This window comes from Palaemon carinicauda, chromosome 42 (genome assembly GCF_036898095.1).
Source record: "Palaemon carinicauda isolate YSFRI2023 chromosome 42, ASM3689809v2, whole genome shotgun sequence".
NCBI classification, from domain to species: domain Eukaryota; kingdom Metazoa; phylum Arthropoda; class Malacostraca; order Decapoda; family Palaemonidae; genus Palaemon; species Palaemon carinicauda.
In genome coordinates, this window is record NC_090766.1 from 36,947,888 (window position 1) to 36,967,603 (window position 19,716).

A 19,716-nucleotide genomic window follows, 5' to 3' on the forward strand; every position below is an offset into this window, starting at 1 on the left:
ATCAGGAAGAGGGTTTTCTTAATAGTTTCTCTAAGGGACGCTTGTGAGATGGGTTCGAACTTCTTGCTGCATAGGAACCTCAGAACCACATCCAAATTCCAAGCTGGGGGTCTTAACTGAGCCTGCTTAGTTGTTTCAAAAGACTTCAAGAGATCTCGCAAGTCTCTATCTCGAGTTACGTCTATGCCTCTGTGCCTACAGACCGCTGAAAGCATACTCCTATACCCTTTAATAGTGGATACAGCCAGTTTACAGTCTTGTCTGAGGGACAACAAAAAATCAGCTATTTGGCTCACAGAGGTAGTGGTTGAGGAAACTTTGTGCTGCTTACACCATGCTCTAAAGGTTTCCCACTTCGATTGGTAGACTCTTTGCGAAGAGACCCTCCTCGCTCTGGCGATAGCTCTTGCAGCTTGCACAGAAAAGCCTCTCGCTCTGACAAGCTTCTCGATAGTGTGAAGGCAGTCAGTCGTAGAGCGAGGGGGTTTTGATGATACCTCTCGAAGTGGGGCTGTTTGAGAAGCTCTGGACTTGGAGGACGGCTTCTTGGAAAGTCCACTAACATGTCCACCACCTCTGTGAACCATTCTCTTGCTGGCCAAAATGGAGCTACCAGGATCATTCTTCCTGATTCGAGGAGAGCGAATTTCCTGACGACCAGATTGATGATCTTGAACGAGGGGAACGCATAGGTGTCCATCCCCGTCCAGTCCATCAAGAAGGCGTCTACTACTATTGCCTCCTCGTCCGGGACTAGGGAGCAGTAGTTGGGGATCCTTTTGTTTTGGTTGGAGGCAAAGAGGTCTATTAAAGGCCTCCCCCATAACTTCTACAGACTCTGACAGACCTGAGGGTTGAGGGTCCAATCCGTGGGAAGAACTTGCCCTTTCCTGCTGAGCATGTATGCTCTTACATTCTTCTGTCCCTGACGAATCTTGTTAAAAGTTCTACGTTGTTCTCCTTCAACCACAGAAGGAGCTCTTTTGCTGTTTCGAACAGAGACAGAGAGTGAGTCCTAACAAAATGGCCATCAACTCTTTCCTGTTGATGTGCCATCCGTTTTGTTCCTTTCCCCAAGAGCCTGAGACCTCCTTGCTTCCCAGTGTTGCTGCCCATCCTGACTCCGAAGCGTATGAGAACAACACTAGGTCTGGGTTCTTCCTGAACAGGGAGATTCCTTCCCCTAAAATAGCTGGATCCAGCCACCAAATCAGATGACTTTTGATTTCTGCTGGAATGAGGAAGGAAAAGGAGTCCTCCTGAATCTTCCTGTCCCACACCCTTGATAGGAAGTGTTGAAGAGGTCTGAGGTGCAGTCTTCCCAGAGAGACAAACTGTTCGAGCGAGGAGAGGGTTCCAAGAAAACTCATCCAATCCCTCGCTGAGCACTTCTGTCTCTCCAGGAATTCATGAACCTTCCCGAGGCACCTGGTCTGCCTTTCTTGGGAGGGAGAAGCCCGAAAACGAACTGAGTCCAGAACTATCCCCAAATAAAGAATCGTCTAACTCGGTTCAGTCTGGGACTTCTCCTTGTTGATGACGAGACCCAGTTCCTGAGCCATCATAAAAGTCTTGCGTAGGTCCTCCAGACATTTCTCCTTCGACCGGGATCTTATCAACCAGTCGTCCAGATATAGAGACACTCTTATCCCCTCTTGATGAAGCCATCCTGCCACGTTTGCCATTACTCTGGTGAAGACTTGAAGAGCAGTGCTGAGGCCGAAACAAAGGGCCTTGAACTGGAAACACACCATCCAGTCCCCTGAAGGTACAGCTGCCAGCACCGACTGAGTTGTCTCTATGGTAAATTTTGTCTTTTCCACAAAGACGTTCAGAGAGCTGACATCTAGAACAGGTCTCCACCCACCCGAGCTCTTGGGTACCAGAAACAGGCGATTGTAGAAACCTGAGGGATAGTTCCAGAACTGGTTCTATCGCTCCCTTCTCCAACATCTGGTTCACCAGATCCAATAGAGCCCCTTGCTTCACGGCGTTCGAGTACTGCGCCACTAAGGCTAGAGGTGTATTTGAAATAGGAGGCAACTTCAAGAGGGGGATCTTATATCCCTCTTTGATGAACGAGTGGGACCAGGCGTCCGCCCCTCTTTTCTTCCAATCCTGCCAAAAAAGTGACAGACTTGCTCCTACCGCTGTCTGGAGGACTTGAGCTTCATCTCCTGGAGCGGGCAATGAACGAACCTCTATTCATTCTACCGCCTGTCTCCTGCCCTCTTCCCCTGAAGTCTGTTCTCATAGGAGCTCTACCTCGAAAGGGCTGCTGAAGTTTCCTCTCTTCTCTCTTCAGTGACGAAGGAATCACTGGTAAAGGCTTCCTTGCGGAGTGTGACAGGAGGTCTTGCGCTAGCGAAAGGGTAATGTCCCTGACTAGGGATTCAGGGAAAAGGTGCTCCGAGAGAGGGGCGTAAAGGAGCTCGGCCTTCTGCACCTGGATGTGAATGAACATAAAAGGGCCCTCTTCTTTAAAACTCCTGCAGAAAATAGGGAAGCCAACTCATTTGACCCATCCATAAGAGCCTTGTCCATGCAGGCCATAACACTAGTAAGGTCTTCTGTTTCTTCCAACCGTTCTGTTTTCCTGGCTAGCGTACCCAGAGACCAGTCCAAAAAACTGAAGACTTCGAAGGCTCGGAAGATTCCCTTGACAAGGTGGTCAAGCTCTGACATAGACCACATTACTTTCGCCGAGTTAAGGGCATGTCTTCTAGAAGAGTCAACAATGCCAGAGAAATCCCCCTGGGAGGAGGCAGGCACTCCCAGGCCCAGAGCTTCTCCAATCTCGTACCACATACCCGCCTTAGATGCAAGTAGAGCTGATGGAAACGAGAAGGTGGTCTTTACAGCTTGCCTACGCTCCTTCAGCCAGTCATCAACTCTAGCGAGAACCTTCCTAGCCGAGATGGACAGCTTCATTTTGATGAAAGCCGACTGCTTTTTGGCCTTCTTCCTACTAAACTGCGACTGAGGAGAACGAGGAGCAGCAGGTTGAAAATCCTCCCCATAAAGCTCAAGGAAGGAGCGAAAGAGAACCTTATAATCCGCAGCCGCATTAGCAGGCTTATCCTTATCCTCTGAGATATCCTCTAGATCTGGCCCTACTTCCAACTCAGTCTCTTTTTGGGCTGAAGGAACTAGTCGGAGGTTCCTTTAACAAGCCGATCAGTTTCCAATTGCTCACCTGCGTCTGAGAAAAGCAACGCGTCGTATGCGTCCTGTTGAAGAGGGCTGAATGCATCCTGACACCGAGAGACACATGCGTCCTGGCGCCGCGCGCTAGAAGCATCCTTGAGGCGGGAGGAGGATGCGTCCTTGCGCCAAGAGCTGCATGCGTCCTGACGTTGCGAAACAGAGGCGTCCTGAAGAAGGAGGCAGGAAGTGTCCTGGTGTCGCGAGCGAGAGACGGAAGCGTACTGATGACGAGAATCGCAAGCGTCCTGGCGGCGTGTCGATTAAGAAGAGAGATGCCGCGCGCTTGACGAATCGCACTGCGGTTCCCTGGCCGAGGAGTGACACAGTTTGTCCTGCAAGGGAGAGGTACTCCGTTCCCTCTTAGAGGCCGATTTCTTAATCGGTAAAGAGTCGTCCTTACGCCTGCCCGACTGGGGGGAAGGGTGGCTAAAAGCTTGCACCAGAGAAAACAGCTGTTTCTGCATCACAGTCATAAAAGACTTCGCGACTGCTGCTGGATCCTGTGATTCCGAAGGCGATGGCTGCCGGGTAGCGCTGGTCGTATTAGAAGGGTCTCTCGTCACTTAAAAGAGGAGGAGAATCCTCCTTCCTTCCATCTCTAGGCTTTGGCCTCTTCGCTGGAACGGTGTGCCAGTCATCCTCGGAAGAAAAAGGTTCCGGGCTACTCGATAAGGGAGAGCGAGAACGGGTCTGGTCCGTTTGCTTCCACCTCCTCTTAGTCGGTCTCGAAGCCTCATACTGCCATTTGTGTCTAGGAGAGGGGCTCAGGGAAGACACCATCACTTCCGACACGCCTTTTCCGTGGCGGTCATGAGCAGCCTGGGAAAACGCAACAGGACTGCCTGAGGCGACAGCTGACCGAGGATACGTACCTCTCACTCCCTTGTGGCCGTCGACGTACATTCTCCCTTGGTCCTGGGAGCTTGGTAGAGGTCTAGACCTTGGGAGGTGACCGGTTCAATCAGTCTCCACCTCCACTGCACTTTCACAAGCACTAATTACACTCTCACTCTTACCTTTCAAGGCTGAAAGCTGGACTTTAAGAGCCTTCAACTCAGCCGCCATCCTGGCGTACTGATGGTCATCCATAGATACCGTTCCTGTAGAAGGGGCAGGAGCTACTACCTCAGGAGAAGGTTCATCTTCTACAAAGTAATTAATTAAGGGATCAAATGAAATATCTAAGCTAAGCTCACTAGCAGATTTAGATTTAGATCTCGAAGCCCTCCTGGCTTTATCTAACTCTAACTTACGCACATAGCGTTTCATACTTAACCATTCCTTCTCGCTCAAAACCTCACATTCCTTGCACCTTTTATCAGGCGCACATTCAAACCCCCTGTACCCCAAACAAACAGTGCGAGGGTCTACCAAAACTTTCGGTAACCTCACCTTGCATTCCTCATTCACACAAAAACGAAAATGAAGTTTATCAGTCATCATAAACAAACAAGAAAATAGTTAAAGAATAATCACAAATGCGATTGCCAAAACCCCAGGTCAGTGTACTTCACCATAAAATAAGTCCGGTATAGCGACACATGGAAAGCGAACGAAAAACTCCAATGGCGGACCAACGATGTTGTCAGTCCAACCGGCTGAGATGATCTGAGGAACAGAAAACGGGAATGATTCCAAGTACCACCCTGTAAGGGTTGTTAACCACCTAACCGCACAACCACCACACGGCGGTTGCCGCGAGTTTTGAAAATTTCTGCCAGACGTCAGAGACTATAGCTATATATATATAACTGCCAGGTAAGTTCTATTCATAAAAAACAAGTTTCCATCAAAATATCATATTGAAGTAGGAAAATATGAAATAAACACAAGCCTATTACTCTAACTTTGTTTATTTCAAAGTTTGCATAGAAGATTGAAGAGCAAAGCACAGCAACCAAACTTACAGATAATTAAAATTACCTGCACAGTATACAATTTTAACCAGACAGCCATACTTCTTATCCGCCATTTCAGTGGCGCAGTTGCACTAAATACCACTAGAATGATTTGATGAAACACTCTTGGGCCAAAATGGAAACATTAAAATCTTTTAATTTTCCACCCACAGGTATGGAGCTGCGACACTTTTCATTGAAAATATGGAGAAACTTATATAGCCTTTATAACTATAATGTACAGTATTTATACAAGATATATACAAGAAAAACACAAAAAAATTAGTTAAAGATCATCTAAAAAAATTTTGGGCGGAGAGAGACGAACGTCTTCTCCCACTGCGCTTCAGTAAAAAGTGATGATAGAACACAAGTGTCTATGTATGAGCAGGATTGTCAGTACTACTCCCTAAACCCCCACTAACTAGCGTTGGGGTAGTCACACCTCACTAAAAGTCATGGCTAGTTTAAGCTTCTCCAAAATTATACTCCCTAATGAAGAGCGTAAGGTTTGTACATATTCTGGTGTCAGAACGAATATTGTTTGTTAAAGAGGTGCAGCACACTTACCTGTATACAAGACTGTGATTGAGCCATCGGCATTAACAGTAGGATGAGAGGTTAAGAATCCCATGTTGTAAGCAGAGGATGCACCAATGCTTGTTTGACAAGCACCAATAGGGCCTGGTGGACAGTGGTAGAAGGCTTCATCGTTAACTTCCCCACACATGTTGATATGGTAAAGAACCTGAAAATGGTTACTGTATACAGTAATATTCAACTAATTCTTTGGAAATAATGCACAATATATTCTTAAAGCTTATAGCAGAATGTTTAAAATTACTTCTCCCAATGAAAGTTTTTCCACAACCACAAGCCAATGCTTACAAACAGTCTCTTACTTAGACTCTCTAAAGGTTACAAATGTTCCAGACTAACTACTAGGGATGACAACAACCTCATTATATTGATTAAGACTAAAATAACTTTATTCCTAATTCCAAATGTGACTAAAGGTAATGCCATCAGCACCCACAAACGGCTCTAATATGCAAGTGCTCACTACTTTGGGTATATTGCCTAGGTAATCTAAAATAACAACAAATGAAAGATTATGTATACAGCATGGCCCTGCGATGTCACACCTCCCTTAATAAAATTGTCAAGGAAAGAGGGCAAGTACCAATCATGAAGCCATGAAATCACTAGTAAAACAGTGAAGTTCCATTAAAAATCTGTGGTTAACAAACAATGTGCTATGCTGTGCTGGGGTAGTGTCTACAGTGTAAATTGAAAGAAACATATTTTGATTATAAAATAAATTTTTGAATATACTTACCCGGTGAATATATAATAGCTGACGTCTCAGACGGCTCGACAGATACCAAAAAACTCGCGAGCGATCGCCGTGAAGGTTGCGGGTGTGACCACCAGCGCCGACTATCGGCCAGATACCGCATATACTTGTCAAGTTCTCCAGTTCTTCTCAGTCCGCTCTATCGGGGAGGAAGGGAGGGCCTTAAATTTATACATTCACCGGGTAAGTATATTCAAAAATTTATTTTATAATCAAAATATCATTTTTAAATATTAAACTTAGCCGGTGAATATATAATAGCTGATTCACACCCGTGGTGGTGGGTAGAGACCAGTATTAATGCAATAAAGGCGTATATGCTCATGAGTTTTTGACAATTATATCATAACAAAGCCCACTTAAATATAGGTACCTGGTAAGGAAGCTGACTCTGACGATTAGTCTGCCTTATTAGTCCGCTTTCCTCACGAAGCCCAGCCATCCTCTCAGGATGCTGAAAGACTCCCAGGAGCTGTTATATCCAGGGCGACTACCCATACAACAGGACCTCATCAATACCCTTAATCTGGGCGCTCTCAAGAAACGATATTTGACCACCCGCCAAATCAAACAGGATGCGAAAGACTTCCCAGTCTTCTGTTCAACCCAAGACAAGATTAAAAACATTTCAAGAGAAGATTAAAAGGATATTGGGATTAAGGGAATGTAGTGGTAGAACCCTCACCCACTACTGCACTCGCTGCAACGAATGGACCCAGGGTGTAGCAGTCCTCATAAAGAGTCTGGACGTCTTTTAAGTAAAATGAAGCGAACACCGACTTGCTCCTCCAAAAGGTCGCGTCCATAATACTTCGCAGAGACCTGTTTTGCTTAAAAGCCACCGAAGTTGCTATCGCTCTCACTTCGTGCATCTTGACCTTAAGTAAACAACGATCTTTCTCACTTAAATGAGAATGTGCCTCCCGGATTAAAAATCTAATAAAGTACGATAAAGCATTTTTAGACATGGGCAATGAGGGCTTCTTAACGGAGCACCATAAGGTCTCAGACCCACCTCGTAAAGGTTTAGTACGAGCTAAATAAAACTTAAGAGCTCTAACTGGGCACAGTACTCTTTCAACCTCGTTGCCTACGATTTCTGACAGGCCAGGTATATCAAAAGATTTAGGCCAAGGACGAGAAGGCAGTTCATTCTTGGCCAAAAAACCAAGTTGAAGCGAACATGTGGCTTTATCTGTAGAAAAGCCGATGTTTCTACTAAAGGCATGGATCTCACTGACCCTTTTAGCCGAAGCCAAGCACACCAAAAAAAGTGTCTTTAGGGTGAGATCCTTCAGGAAGCTGAATGCAATGGCTCAAACCTGTCGGACATCAGGAACCCTAGGACCACGTCTAAGTTCCAAGCAGGAGTTGACATACGACGCTCCTTAGAGGTCTCGAAGGACTTAAGGAGATCTTGGAGATCTTTATTATGCTCCTGTAGCCCTTAATAGTGGGAGCAGAGAGGGAGCGAACATTTCTCAGATGCAGGAGAAAGTCTGCAATTTGGGCTACAGAGGTACTGGAAGAGGAAATAGAGGATGACTTGCACCAATCTCTAAAGACCTCCCACTTCGACTGGTAGACCTTGATAGTAGATGATCTCCTAGCCCTCGCGATCGCTCTGGCTGCCTCCTTCGAAAATCCTTGAGCTCTTGAGAGTCTTTCGATAGTCTGAAGGCAGTCAGACGAAGCGCGGGGAGGCTTTGATGAAGACTCTTTACGTGGGGCTGCCGTAAGAGATCCATCCTTAAAGGTAGACTCCTTGGAACGTCTACCAGCCATTGAAGTACCTCTGTGAACCACTCTCTCGCGGGCCAGAGGGGAGCAACCAACGTCAACCTTGTCCCTTCGTGAGGCGAACTTCTGCAGAACCCTGTTGATGATCTTGAACGGCGGGAATGTGTACGCGTCCAGGTGAGACCAGTCCAGCAGAAAGGCATCTATGTGGGCCGCCTCTGGATCTGGGACTGGAGAGCAATAGGTCGGGAGCCTTTTGGTCAAAGAGGTCGCAAAGAGGTCTATGGTGGGCTGACCCCAAGTCATCCAAAGACTCTTGCACACGTCCTTGTGGAGGGTCCATTCTGTGGGGATCACCTGACCTCTCCGACTGAGACAGTCCGCCAAGACGTTCAACTTCCCCTGGACGAACCTTGTCAACAGTGAGATGCCTCGATCCTTTGACCAGATGAGGAGGTCCCTTGCGATGACGAACAGTGTGTGGGAGTGAGTGCCTCCTTGCTTGGAGATGTACGCCAAGGCTATGGTGTTGTCCGCATTCACTTCTACCACTTTGTTTCGGAGAAGACTCTCGAAACTCGTCAAGGCCAAGTGAACAGCCAACAGCTCCTTGCAATTGATGTGAAGGCTCCTCTGATCCGACGTCCAAAGACCCGAACATTCCAGACCGTCCAGAGTCGCTCCCCAACCCAAATCCGACGCGTCTGAGAATAACACGTGGTCTGGGTTCTTGACCGCCAGGGACAGACCCTCTCGAAGACTTATGTTGCTGTTCCACCAGTTCAGGCACGTCTTTACTGGCTCGGAGATCGGTATTGAAACAGTTTCCAAAGTCTTGCTCTTGTCCCAATGGGAGTCTAGATGGAACTGGAGAGGGCGAAGGTGAAGTCTCCCTAGCGAGATAAATTGTTCCAGGGATGACAGAGTCCCTAGGAGGCTCATCCAACTTCTCACTGAGCAACGGTCTTTTCTCAGCATGAGGCGGACTTTGAGCAAGGCTTGATCTATCCTGGTGGCAGACGGAAAAGCCCGAAAAGCTAGACTGCGAATCTCCATCCCCAAATAGAGAATCGTTTGGGAGGGATTCAGCTGAGACTTCTCTAAGTTCACTAACAGTCCCAACTCCTTTGCAAGCTCCAACGTCCATTAAAGGTCCTGCAGACAGCGATGACGGGACGATGCTCTGAGTAGCCAGTCGTCCAGGTACAGGGAGGCTCGAATCCCCGATAAATGAAGAAATTTTGCCACATTTCTCATGAGCCTCGTAAAAACAAGAGGAGCAGGGCTGAGGCCGAAGCACAGTGCTCGGAAATGGTACACCACATTCCTGTATACAAACCTCAGATACGGTTGAGAATCCGGGTGTATAGGAATGTGGAAGTACGCATCCTGCAGGTCGAGAGAGACCATCCAGTCTCCCTCTCTGACCGCTGCTAGGACGGACTTCGTGGTCTCCATCGTAAATTTTGTTTTGACAACAAAAACGTTGAGCGCACTGACATCCAGCACTGGCCTCCAACCTCCTGTATGCTTTGGGACTAGGAAGAGACGGTTGTAAAATCCCGGTGATTGAAGGTCCGAGACTTTCACCACCGCTCCCTTCTCTAGCAACTGAGACACCTGCTGTTGTAGTGCCTGTCTCCCTGACTCCTCTCGATACCTGGGAGAGAGGTCTAAAGGAACTGTCACTAGAGGAGGTCTTCGTACAAAAGGTATTTTGTACCCCTCCTTGAGCAACAACACAGACTCTCGGTCTGCACCCCTCTTCTCCCAGGCCTGCCAGAAGTTCAGTCTGGCCCCTACCGCTGTCTGAGGACGTGGGCAGTCAGACTCTGCCACGGGAGGACTTGGATCCTCTCCTCTTGCCTCTTTTACTGTCGGCACGAGCGCCTCCCCTACTGGGGGCTCTGCCACGAAAGGGCGGGATAAACCTCGTAGCTGGGGTATCGAGCTTGGGTCTTACGACATATGACGATGAAGGAGCAGCCTTGCGCGCCGACGTAGCCATCAGGTCGTGGGTATCCTTCTGCACCAGAGAAGCCGCAATATCCTTGATCAACTGCTGAGGAAACCAGGCAGATGACAACGGGGCAAAGAGAAGCTCCGACCTTTGGCAGGGAGTTACTCCTGCCGAAAGGAACGAGCAAAGTCTCTCCCTCTTCTTAAGGACTCCTGCCGTAAAGGTAGCGGCGAGCTCATTAGAGCCATCACGGATGGCTTTGTCCATGCAGGACATAATAAGCACAGAAACATCACGGTCGGCCGAAGAGATCTTCCTGCTCAAGGCTCCCAGCGACCAATATAAGAAGTTAAAAACTTCGAAGGCCCTGTAAACCCCTTTGAGGAGATGATCAAGGGCCGAAGAGGACCAGTAAACTTTAGAGCGTCTCATGGCCAGGCGACGGGGAGAGTCTACGAGGCTTGAGAAGTCTCCCTGGGCAGAGGCAGGAACTCCCAAGCCGAGAACTTCTCCCGTGTCATACCAGACGCTCGCTCTAGAAGCCAGTTGAAAAGGGGGGAAAGCAAAGGCTGTCTTCCCCAAACTCCTCCTGGTGATCAACCAATCGCCTAGCAAACGCAAAGCTCTCTTAGAAGAGCGAGAGAGCACTAGCTTAGTAAACGACGGCGTCGAAGTAGCTAGGCCTAGCGTAAACTCTGACGGAGGGGAACGAGGAGCAGCAGTTAAAAAATGGTCAGGAAACAGATCCTTAAAAATCAGCATGATCTTTTTAAAGTCCATAGAGGGCTGAGCAGCTTTAGGCTCCTCTCCGTCTGACAAAGTCCCCAAAGGAATATCAGTTGGAAGGGGATCAGCAACTTCCTCATTCGACGGAACCTCGTCCGACAACTGCCGAGTCTCATGAAGAGGAGAGACTTGCCGAGGCGGCAACGCTTGACAGGCAATGTCCACAAGCAAAGGAGCAGCAGTAGCAGAAAAGGAAGTGACGTCACGCCGCTGCTGAAAGGACTGAAATCCTTGAGACTGACCAACAACAACAGCTGAAGTTGATTGACGCTCGATGTCACGTCGGAACTGCATTGACTGCATAGACTGAGCAGGCAAAACAACCTCCGACTGCGGTGACTGACGCTCAACGTCACGTCGAGGCAATGGAGCCGGTCGGCGAACGTCAGTGCGGGGCTGCGGCGGCAGCAGCTGAACGTCAGCAAGGGAGGATCCACATCACGTGACTGACGTGAAAGACTACTGACATCACGTTTCAAAGTACTAGAAACGTCAGCACTAACGTCAAACGGACGAGTAAATACTCGTTTGGGCGGCTGACGGCCAGTCTCGTTCAGCGTAATGGCGACTCAAAAGCAAAGGATCATCGCGAACCTGCTCAACGTCATACTCTTCCATAAGGGAGGCAAGCTTAGACTGCATGTCCCGCAGGACAACCCACTTCGGATCAACGGGAGTCGGAACGGGCCGTGACGTCGGTAACGTCTGTGTTGGCAAAACATTGCCTCTACCGCGACCCTCGGACCCCGTGTTACGCTTGCGCTTAATAGGCGAACAGTCTTCCGACGACTGCAAAAGGTCAGAACTGTCCCAATGGCTACAGCCAGGACGCTGGACCTGTCCTGAAGGGACTGACTTTCGCTTCAAGGGTCTAGAAAGGGTCTAGAAACCTTGCGCCAAGGTTTCTTGTGCGATAAGTCTTCGGAGGACGAGGAGAACACAGTCTCACCCGTCTTATGGTAAGGGCGATCTTGACGAGAAACGTCCGATACCAAAGAGGGAACGTCTGTACGTTGGTTAAAGCCTCTCGTCCCCTTAAGACCTACGACATTACTTCTCCCTGGTGCAGGGGAGCCTGAAAGAGGTCTCGGACTAGGGGAGCGACAAGCACGAACAGACGAACCCTCGGTCGCAACACTAAATACACTTTGCGCACTTATCACTTTATCACTACGATTTTCTGTTTTACCACTCTGACACTTCAACAACTTAACATCTGACATGAGTTGGTTACGGTCCGATGCTAAGGACTCTACTTTTTCGCCTAAAGCTTGAATCGCAAGAAACATATCCCGCATGGACGGTTCATGAGTGCTAGTAGGGGGTTCAGGAACAACTACTACAGGGGAAGGATTAGGTTCAGGGGCATGAGAGGAGGAAAATTCCAACGACCTAGAGGAGCTTCTCCTCACCCTATCTCTCTCCAGCTTACGAGTATATTTGTCATATTCAAGCCAGTCGAATTCCGACAAGACCACGCACTCATCACACCGATCTTCTAATTGGCAGGATTTACCCCGGCAATTAGAACAAACGGTATGTGGGTCGATAGAGGCCTTGGGAAGACGTTTGTTGCAATCCCTCGCACACTTGCGATATTTAGGTTCAGGGATAGGAGAAGGGTCAGCCATATTGAACAATCAGAGAAAATCTAAGTCAAAACCAAAGTCATCAACAATAAACACTAGCCAAAAAAAAGGATTTCAAGAGTTTAATTGAAGAAAAAACACCTGTCACAGCGAAAGCCCATAAACAACCAAAATAAAGTACTTCACCAAAAAGGTCGAAAACTCAAGGTCATCAGCGAGCGGAACCAACTTGTCGACAAGACCGACAGAGAAGAACTGGAGAACTTGACAAGTATATGCGGTATCTGGCCGATAGTCGGCGGTGGTGGTCACACCCGCAACCTTCACGGCGATCGCTCGCGAGTTTTTTGGTATCTGTCGAGCCGTCCGAGACGTCAGCTATTATATATTCACCGGCTAAGTTTAATATTTAAAAATCTGTGGTTAACAAACAATGTGCTATGCTGTGCTGGGGTAGTGTCTACAGTGTAAATTGAAAGAAACACTAAATGCTCCTAATGATTAATTACTGCATCACTTTTTCCTCAGTTGCATTACTGTTTAACTTTTGTTTTTTCCCCTGAAACATGGACTATAAAAGCAACAGACAAGAAACATCTGGAAGCACTTGAAATGTGGTAATGGAGGAGGATGCTGAAAATAAGTTGGAGAGACCACAGGACCAATGAAGAAGACTAGGAATAGTTGGAAAGGAGACAACCTTGATTACAACAATAAAAAGTTTGCAGAAAATCTGGGTGGGAGATATTTTAAGAGGATACAAGTTACTAAAGGACATTACAGAAGGTAAATCTGAAGGACGAATACCCTGAGGAAGGAAAAGGAAGTCAATGCTAAAAGCGAGGGAAAAGATACCAACAGCTAAAAGAGGTGGCAATGAATAGAAAATTATGGAGGAGAGCGACTAAGCCATGAAAGGACCTGAACACTATTATTATTATTACTTGTTAAACTACAACCCTAGTTGGAAAAACAGGATGCTGTAAGCCCAAGGGTTCCAACAGGAAAAATAGCCCAGTGAGGAAAGGAAACAAGGAAAAATGATATTTTAATTATAAAATAAATTTTTGAATATACTTACCCGGTGAATATATATAGCTGCAACTCTGTTGCTCGACAAACAAAAAACAGTAAAACTCGCCAGCGATCGCTATACAGGTTGCGGGTGTGCCCACCAGCGCCAACTGTCGGCCAGATACCACACTCGATGTAAACAAAGACTCAATTTCTTCTCATCCCACTGCGTCTCTATTGGGGAGGAAGGGAGGGTCATTTAATTTATATATTCACCGGGTAAGTATATTCAAAAATTTATTTTATAATTAAAATATAATTTTTAAATATTTAACTTAGCCGGTGAATATATATAGCTGATTCACACCCAGGGTGGTGGGTAGAGACCAGTTAAATATGTTTACATCGTATAAGCTAAGAGTTTTTATTTCATTTTGGAAGTTATCAATATAACAAAAACAAAATAAATAGGTACCTGGTAAGGAAGTCGACTTAGACGATTACTCTGCCTTGTAAGTACGTCTTCCTTACGGAGCCTCGCGATCCTCTTAGGATGCTGACAGACCCCTAGGAGCTGAAGTATCAAGGGCTGCAACCCATACAACAGGACCTCATCAAACCCCTAATCTGGGCGCTCTCAAGAAATGACTTTGACCACCCGCCAAATCAACCAGGATGCGAAAGGCTTCTTAGCCTTCCGGACAACCCATAAAAAACAACATTAAAAATATTTCAAGAGACAGATTAAAAGGATATGGAATTAGGGAATTGTAGTGGTTGAGCCCTCACCCACTACTGCACTCGCTGCTACGAATGGTCCCAGTGTGTAGCAGTTCTCGTAAAGAGACTGGACATCTTTCAAGTAAAATGACGCGAACACTGACTTGCTTCTTCAATAGGTTGCGTCCATTATACTTTGCAGAGATCTATTTTGCTTAAAGGCCACGGAAGTTGCTACACCTCTAACTTCGTGCGTCTTAACCTTAAGCAAAGCTCGGCCTTCCTCACTCAGATGTGAATGAGCTTCTCGTATTAACAATCTGATAAAGTATGACAAAGCATTCTTTGACATAGGCCAGGATGGTTTCTTAACTGAACACCATAAAGCTTCAGATTGGCCTCGTAAAGGTTTAGTACGCTATAAATAGAACTTAAGAGCTCTAACAGGGCATAAGACTCTTTCTAGTTCATTGCCTACGATCTCCGATAAGCTGGGAATATCGAAAGATTTAGGCCAAGGCCGAGTCGGCAGCTCATTTTTAGCTAGAAAACCAAGTTGCAGCGAACAAGTAGCTTTTTCCGACGAAAATCCGATGTTCTTGCTGAAGGCATGAACCTCACTGACTCTTTTACCTGAGGCTAAGCATACCAGGAAAAGAGTCTTAAGAGTGAGATCTTTCAGGGAGGCTGACTGTAAAGGCTCAAACCTGTCTGACATGAGGAATCTTAGTACCACGTCTAAATTCCACCCCGGAGTAGCCAAACGACGCTCCTTAGTGGTCTCAAAAGACTTAAGGAGGTCTTGCAGATCTTTATTGTTGGAAAGATCTAAGCCTCTATGCCGGAAGACCGATGCCAACATGCTTCTGTAGCCCTTGATAGTGGGAGCTGAAAGGGATCGTCCTTTTCTCAGGTATAAGAGAAAATCAGCTATTTGGGCTACAGAGGTACTGGTCGAGGATACAGAAACTGACTTGCACCAGTCTCGGAAGACTTCCCACTTCGATTGGTAGACTCTAATGGTAGACGCTCTCCTTGCTCTAGCAATCGCACTGGCTGCCTCCTTCGAAAAGCCTCTAGCTCTCGAGAGTCTTTCGATAGTCTGAAGGCAGTCAGACGAAGAGCGTGGAGGCTTTGGTGTACCTTCTTTACGCGCGGCTGACGTAGAAGGTCTACTCTTAGAGGCAGACTTCTGGGAACGTCTACTAACCATCGAAGTACCTCGGTGAACCATTCTCTCGCGGGCCAGAGGGGAGCAACTAACGTCAACCTTGTCCCTTCGTGAGAGGCGAACTTCTACAGTACCTTGTTGACAATCTTGAACGGTGGGAATGCGTAGAGATCCAGATGTGACCAATCTAGGAGGAAGGCATCTATATGTATTGCTGCTGGGTCCGGGACTGGAGAGCAATAGATTGGAAGCCTCTTGGTCAGCGAGGTTGCAAAGAGATCTATGGTTGGTTGACCCCAAGTGGCCCAAAGTCTCTTGCACACATCCTTGTGGAGGGTCCATTCGGTTGGAATTACTTGCCCTTTCCGACTGAGACAATCTGCTATGACGTTCAAGTCACCCTGGATGAACCTCGTTACTAGGGAGATGTCTCGATCTTTTGACCAGATGAGCAGGTCCCTTGCGATCTCGTACAACGTCAGAGAGTGGGTACCTCCTTGTTTGGAGATGTACGCCAAGGCCGTGGTGTTGTCCGAGTTTACTTCCACCACTTTGCCTCGAAGGAGATACTCGAAGCTTTTCAAGGCCAGATGAACTGCCAACAGCTCCTTGCAGTTGATATGCATGCTCCTCTGACTCGAGTTCCACAGACCTGAGCATTCCCGACCGTCCAGCGTCGCGCCCCAGCCCAAGTCCGATGCGTCCGAGAAGAGAACGTGGTTGGGTAACTGAATAGCCAGGGGAAGACCCTCTCTTAGGTTGATATTGTCCTTCCACCAAGTCAGACAAGCCTTCATCTTTCCGGAAATCGGGATCGAGACCGCCTCTAGCGTCTTGTCCTTTTTCCAGTGGAAAGCTAGATGGAATTGCAGAGGACGGAGGTGTAGTCTTCCTAGTGATACAAATTGCTCCAGGGATGACAGCGTCCCTACCAGACTCATCCACAGCCTGACTGAGCAGCGTTCTTTCTTCAGCATCTTCTGGATAGAAAACAGAGCTTGATCTATTCTGGGGGCCGACGGAAAAGCCCGAAAAGCTTGACTGTGAATCTCCATCCCTAAATACAGAATAGTTTGGGATGGGACCAGCTGCGACTTTTCCAAATTGACTAGGAGTCCCAATTCCTTGGTCAGATCTAGAGTCCACTTGAGATCCTTCAGACAGCGACGACTGGAAGAGGCTCTGAGAAGCCAGTCGTCCAAATAAAGGGAGGCTCGGATGTCCGATAAGTGGAGGAATTTGGCCACATTCCTCATCAGCCTCGTAAATACGAGAGGAGCTGTGCTTAGGCCAAAGCACAGGGCCTGAAACTGGTAAACCACATCTTCGAAGACGAATCTCAGAAAAGGTTGGGAGTCAGAGTGAATGGGGATGTGGAAGTAGGCGTCCCTTAGGTCTAGCGAGACCATCCAGTCTTCCTTTCTGACCGCTGCTAAGACTGACTTTGTGGTCTCCATGGAAAACTTCGTCTTTGTGACAAAGACATTCAGAGCACTGACGTCTAGCACCGGTCTCCAACCTCCTGTCTTCTTTGATACTAGGAAGAGACGGTTGTAAAACCCCGGTGATTGAAGGTCCGAGACTTTGACCACCGCTCCCTTCTCTAGCAAAAGAGACACTTCCAGTTTCAGGGCTTGTCTCTTTTCTTCCTCTCTGTACCTGGGAGAGAGATTGATGGGGGACGTCGCTAGAGGGGGTTTGCGTACAAAAGGGATCTTGTACCCCTCTCTGAGCAACTTCACAGATTGTTGATCTGCGCCTCTCTTCTCCCAGGCTTGCCAGAAGTTCTTGAGTCTGGCTCCTACTGCTGTCTGAAGTTGCGGGCAGTCAGACTCTGCCCTTAGAGGACTTGGATCCTTTCCTCTTCCCTCGCTTCCCTTCGGCACGAGCACCTCCTCTGCTGGAGGCTCTGCCACGAAAGGGCGGAATAAAGCGAGACGCTGGAGTGTCTAACCTCGGTCTAGCAGACAATGTAGGCAAAGGGGGAGCTTTGCGAGCCGAGGACGCAACTAGATCGTGGGTGTCCTTCTGAACTAAAGATAAGGCAATTTCCTTTACCAAGACTTCAGGAAACAGGCACTTGGAAAGGGGAGCAAAGAGAAGCTCGGATCTTTGGCATGGCGTCACTCCAGCAGACAGGAAAGAACATAGAGACTCTCGCTTCTTCAGGACTCCGGACGTGAATGAGGCGGCTAGCTCGTTGGACCCATCACGGACGGCCTTGTCCATGCAGGACATAATGAGCAAAGAAACGTCCTTATCTGCAGAAGAGATCTTCCTGCTCAGGGCTCCTAGGCACCAGTCTAGGAAGTTAAAGACTTCGAAAGCCCTAAAAATCCCTTTAAGAAGGTGGTCCAGGTCCGAGGGTGACCAACAAATCTTCGAGCGTCTCATGGCAAGGCGGCGGGGAGAGTCTACAAGACTTGAGAAGTCGTCCTGGGCAGAGGCAGGAACTCCCAAGCCGAGAACTTCTCCCGTGGCATACCAGACGCTCGATCTAGACGAGAGTTTAGATGGGGGAAAGGCGAATGCTGTCTTTCCTAAACTCTTCTTAATTTCTAGCCAATCTCCCAACAGCCGCAAAGCTCTCTTGGATGAACGAGAGAGAACGAGTCTAGTAAAGGCAGGTGTGGTTGCAGGCACGCCTAACACAAACTCTGACAGCGGCGAACGAGGAGCCACAGAAACAAAGTGGTCAGGGAACAACTCCTTAAATACAGCCATGACTTTTCTAAAGTCCAATGATGGTTGAGTTGCCTTAGGTTCGTCAAGTTCTGAAGGTTGATCCTCTTGCGGTTCAGCAACGTCCTCATCTGATAGTTCCTCATCCGAAAACTGATGAGGAAACGGCAACGGAGTGGGCAACGTTTGGCTCGCTGAGTCCGGTCGCACTGGTGCATGCGTGACGGATCCGGACGCAACGTCATGGAACTGCTGCACAGTCAGTGAACTGTCAACAACCATGGGTGCGCGAGGACGCACAGCGTCCACCCGAGACCGTTTAGACCGTCTGGGTTGTGCAGTCAACACCATACCGGGTTGCGGAGGTTGACGCACCGCGAAACTTGGGAACTTGTGAAAGGTCAGCCATTTTGAATTGGTCAAGGGAAAATTCCAAAAAACGATCTATGTCATCAACAATGAATCCGATACAAAAAAAAAGAGTTCAAGGATTTATTTGAAGAAAAACCCTGTACTGCGAAAGCTCATAACCAAATTAAAGTACTTCACCAAATATGATGGGAAAAACTCCAGGTTTCAACAGCGAGTAAAGTACGTCTTGTCGACACGTCGACAGATAGGAAATTGAGTCTTTGTTTACATCGAGTGTGGTATCTGGCCGACAGTTGGCGCTGGTGGGCACACCCACAACCTGTATAGCGATCGCTGGCGAGTTTTACTGTTTTTTGTCTGTCGAGCAACAGAGTTGCAGCTATATATATTCACCGGCTAAGTTAAATATTTAAAAATAAAATATTTCAAGAACAGTAACAACATTAAAATATATATTTCCTATAAAAAGCTTTAAAAATTCTAACAAAACAAGAGGAAGAGAAATAAGATAGAATAGTGTGCTCAAGGGTACCATCAAGCAAGAGAACTCTAACCCAAGACAGTGGAATACCATGGTACAGAGGCTATGGCACTATCCAAGACTTAAAGAACATTGGTTTTATTTTAAAGTGTCCTTCTCCTAGAAGAGTTGTTTACCATAGCTAAAGAGTCCCTTCTACCCTTACCAAGAAGAAAGGGGCCACTGAACAATAACAGTGCAGTAGTTAACCCCTTGGGAGAAGAAGAATTGTTTGGTAATCTAAGTGTTGTCAGATGTACGAGGACAGAAGAATCTGTAAAGAATAGGCCAGACTATTTGGTGTATGTATGCGTAAAGAGAAAATGATCCGTAAACAATGAGAAGGATCCAATGTAGTACTGTCTCGCCAGTCAAATGACAACATAACTCTCTAGCCGTGGTATCTCAACGGATGGCTGGTGCCCTAGCTAACCTACGATCTATAATAGTAGTAGTAGTTTCCCTTGACCTTTTTGGTCTATTGTTATGATCAATATTGGGAAATACTTTTATTTTTTTTGGTGTGACAATACAGGATAAGAGTATTGTATCAGAAAACAAACTTTTTTTCAGGAGCCTGCAAAACTTCCCTTAACAATAGTCGAAATAATTATGGCCTAATTCTCTGGGATTTGCTACATCTTGGCTAAGCGGTATTATCCTAATACTATGATTATCCTCAGTATTGTCACTACTGACA

General features: G+C 47.3%; 1 protein-coding gene across 3 annotated transcripts in view; it reads right to left on the minus strand.

Moving 5' to 3' along the window:
* The window catches only part of Lerp (lysosomal enzyme receptor protein), an 83,807-nt gene that overhangs the window by 36,394 nt on the left and 27,697 nt on the right, over positions 1 to 19,716 (minus strand). For all 3 annotated transcript variants that reach the window (XM_068365383.1, XM_068365382.1, XM_068365381.1), the window contains one exon: positions 5,676 to 5,853. In XM_068365383.1, the coding sequence (XP_068221484.1) occupies positions 5,676 to 5,853 (178 nt within the window). The remainder of the gene's footprint in view (positions 1 to 5,675; positions 5,854 to 19,716) is intronic.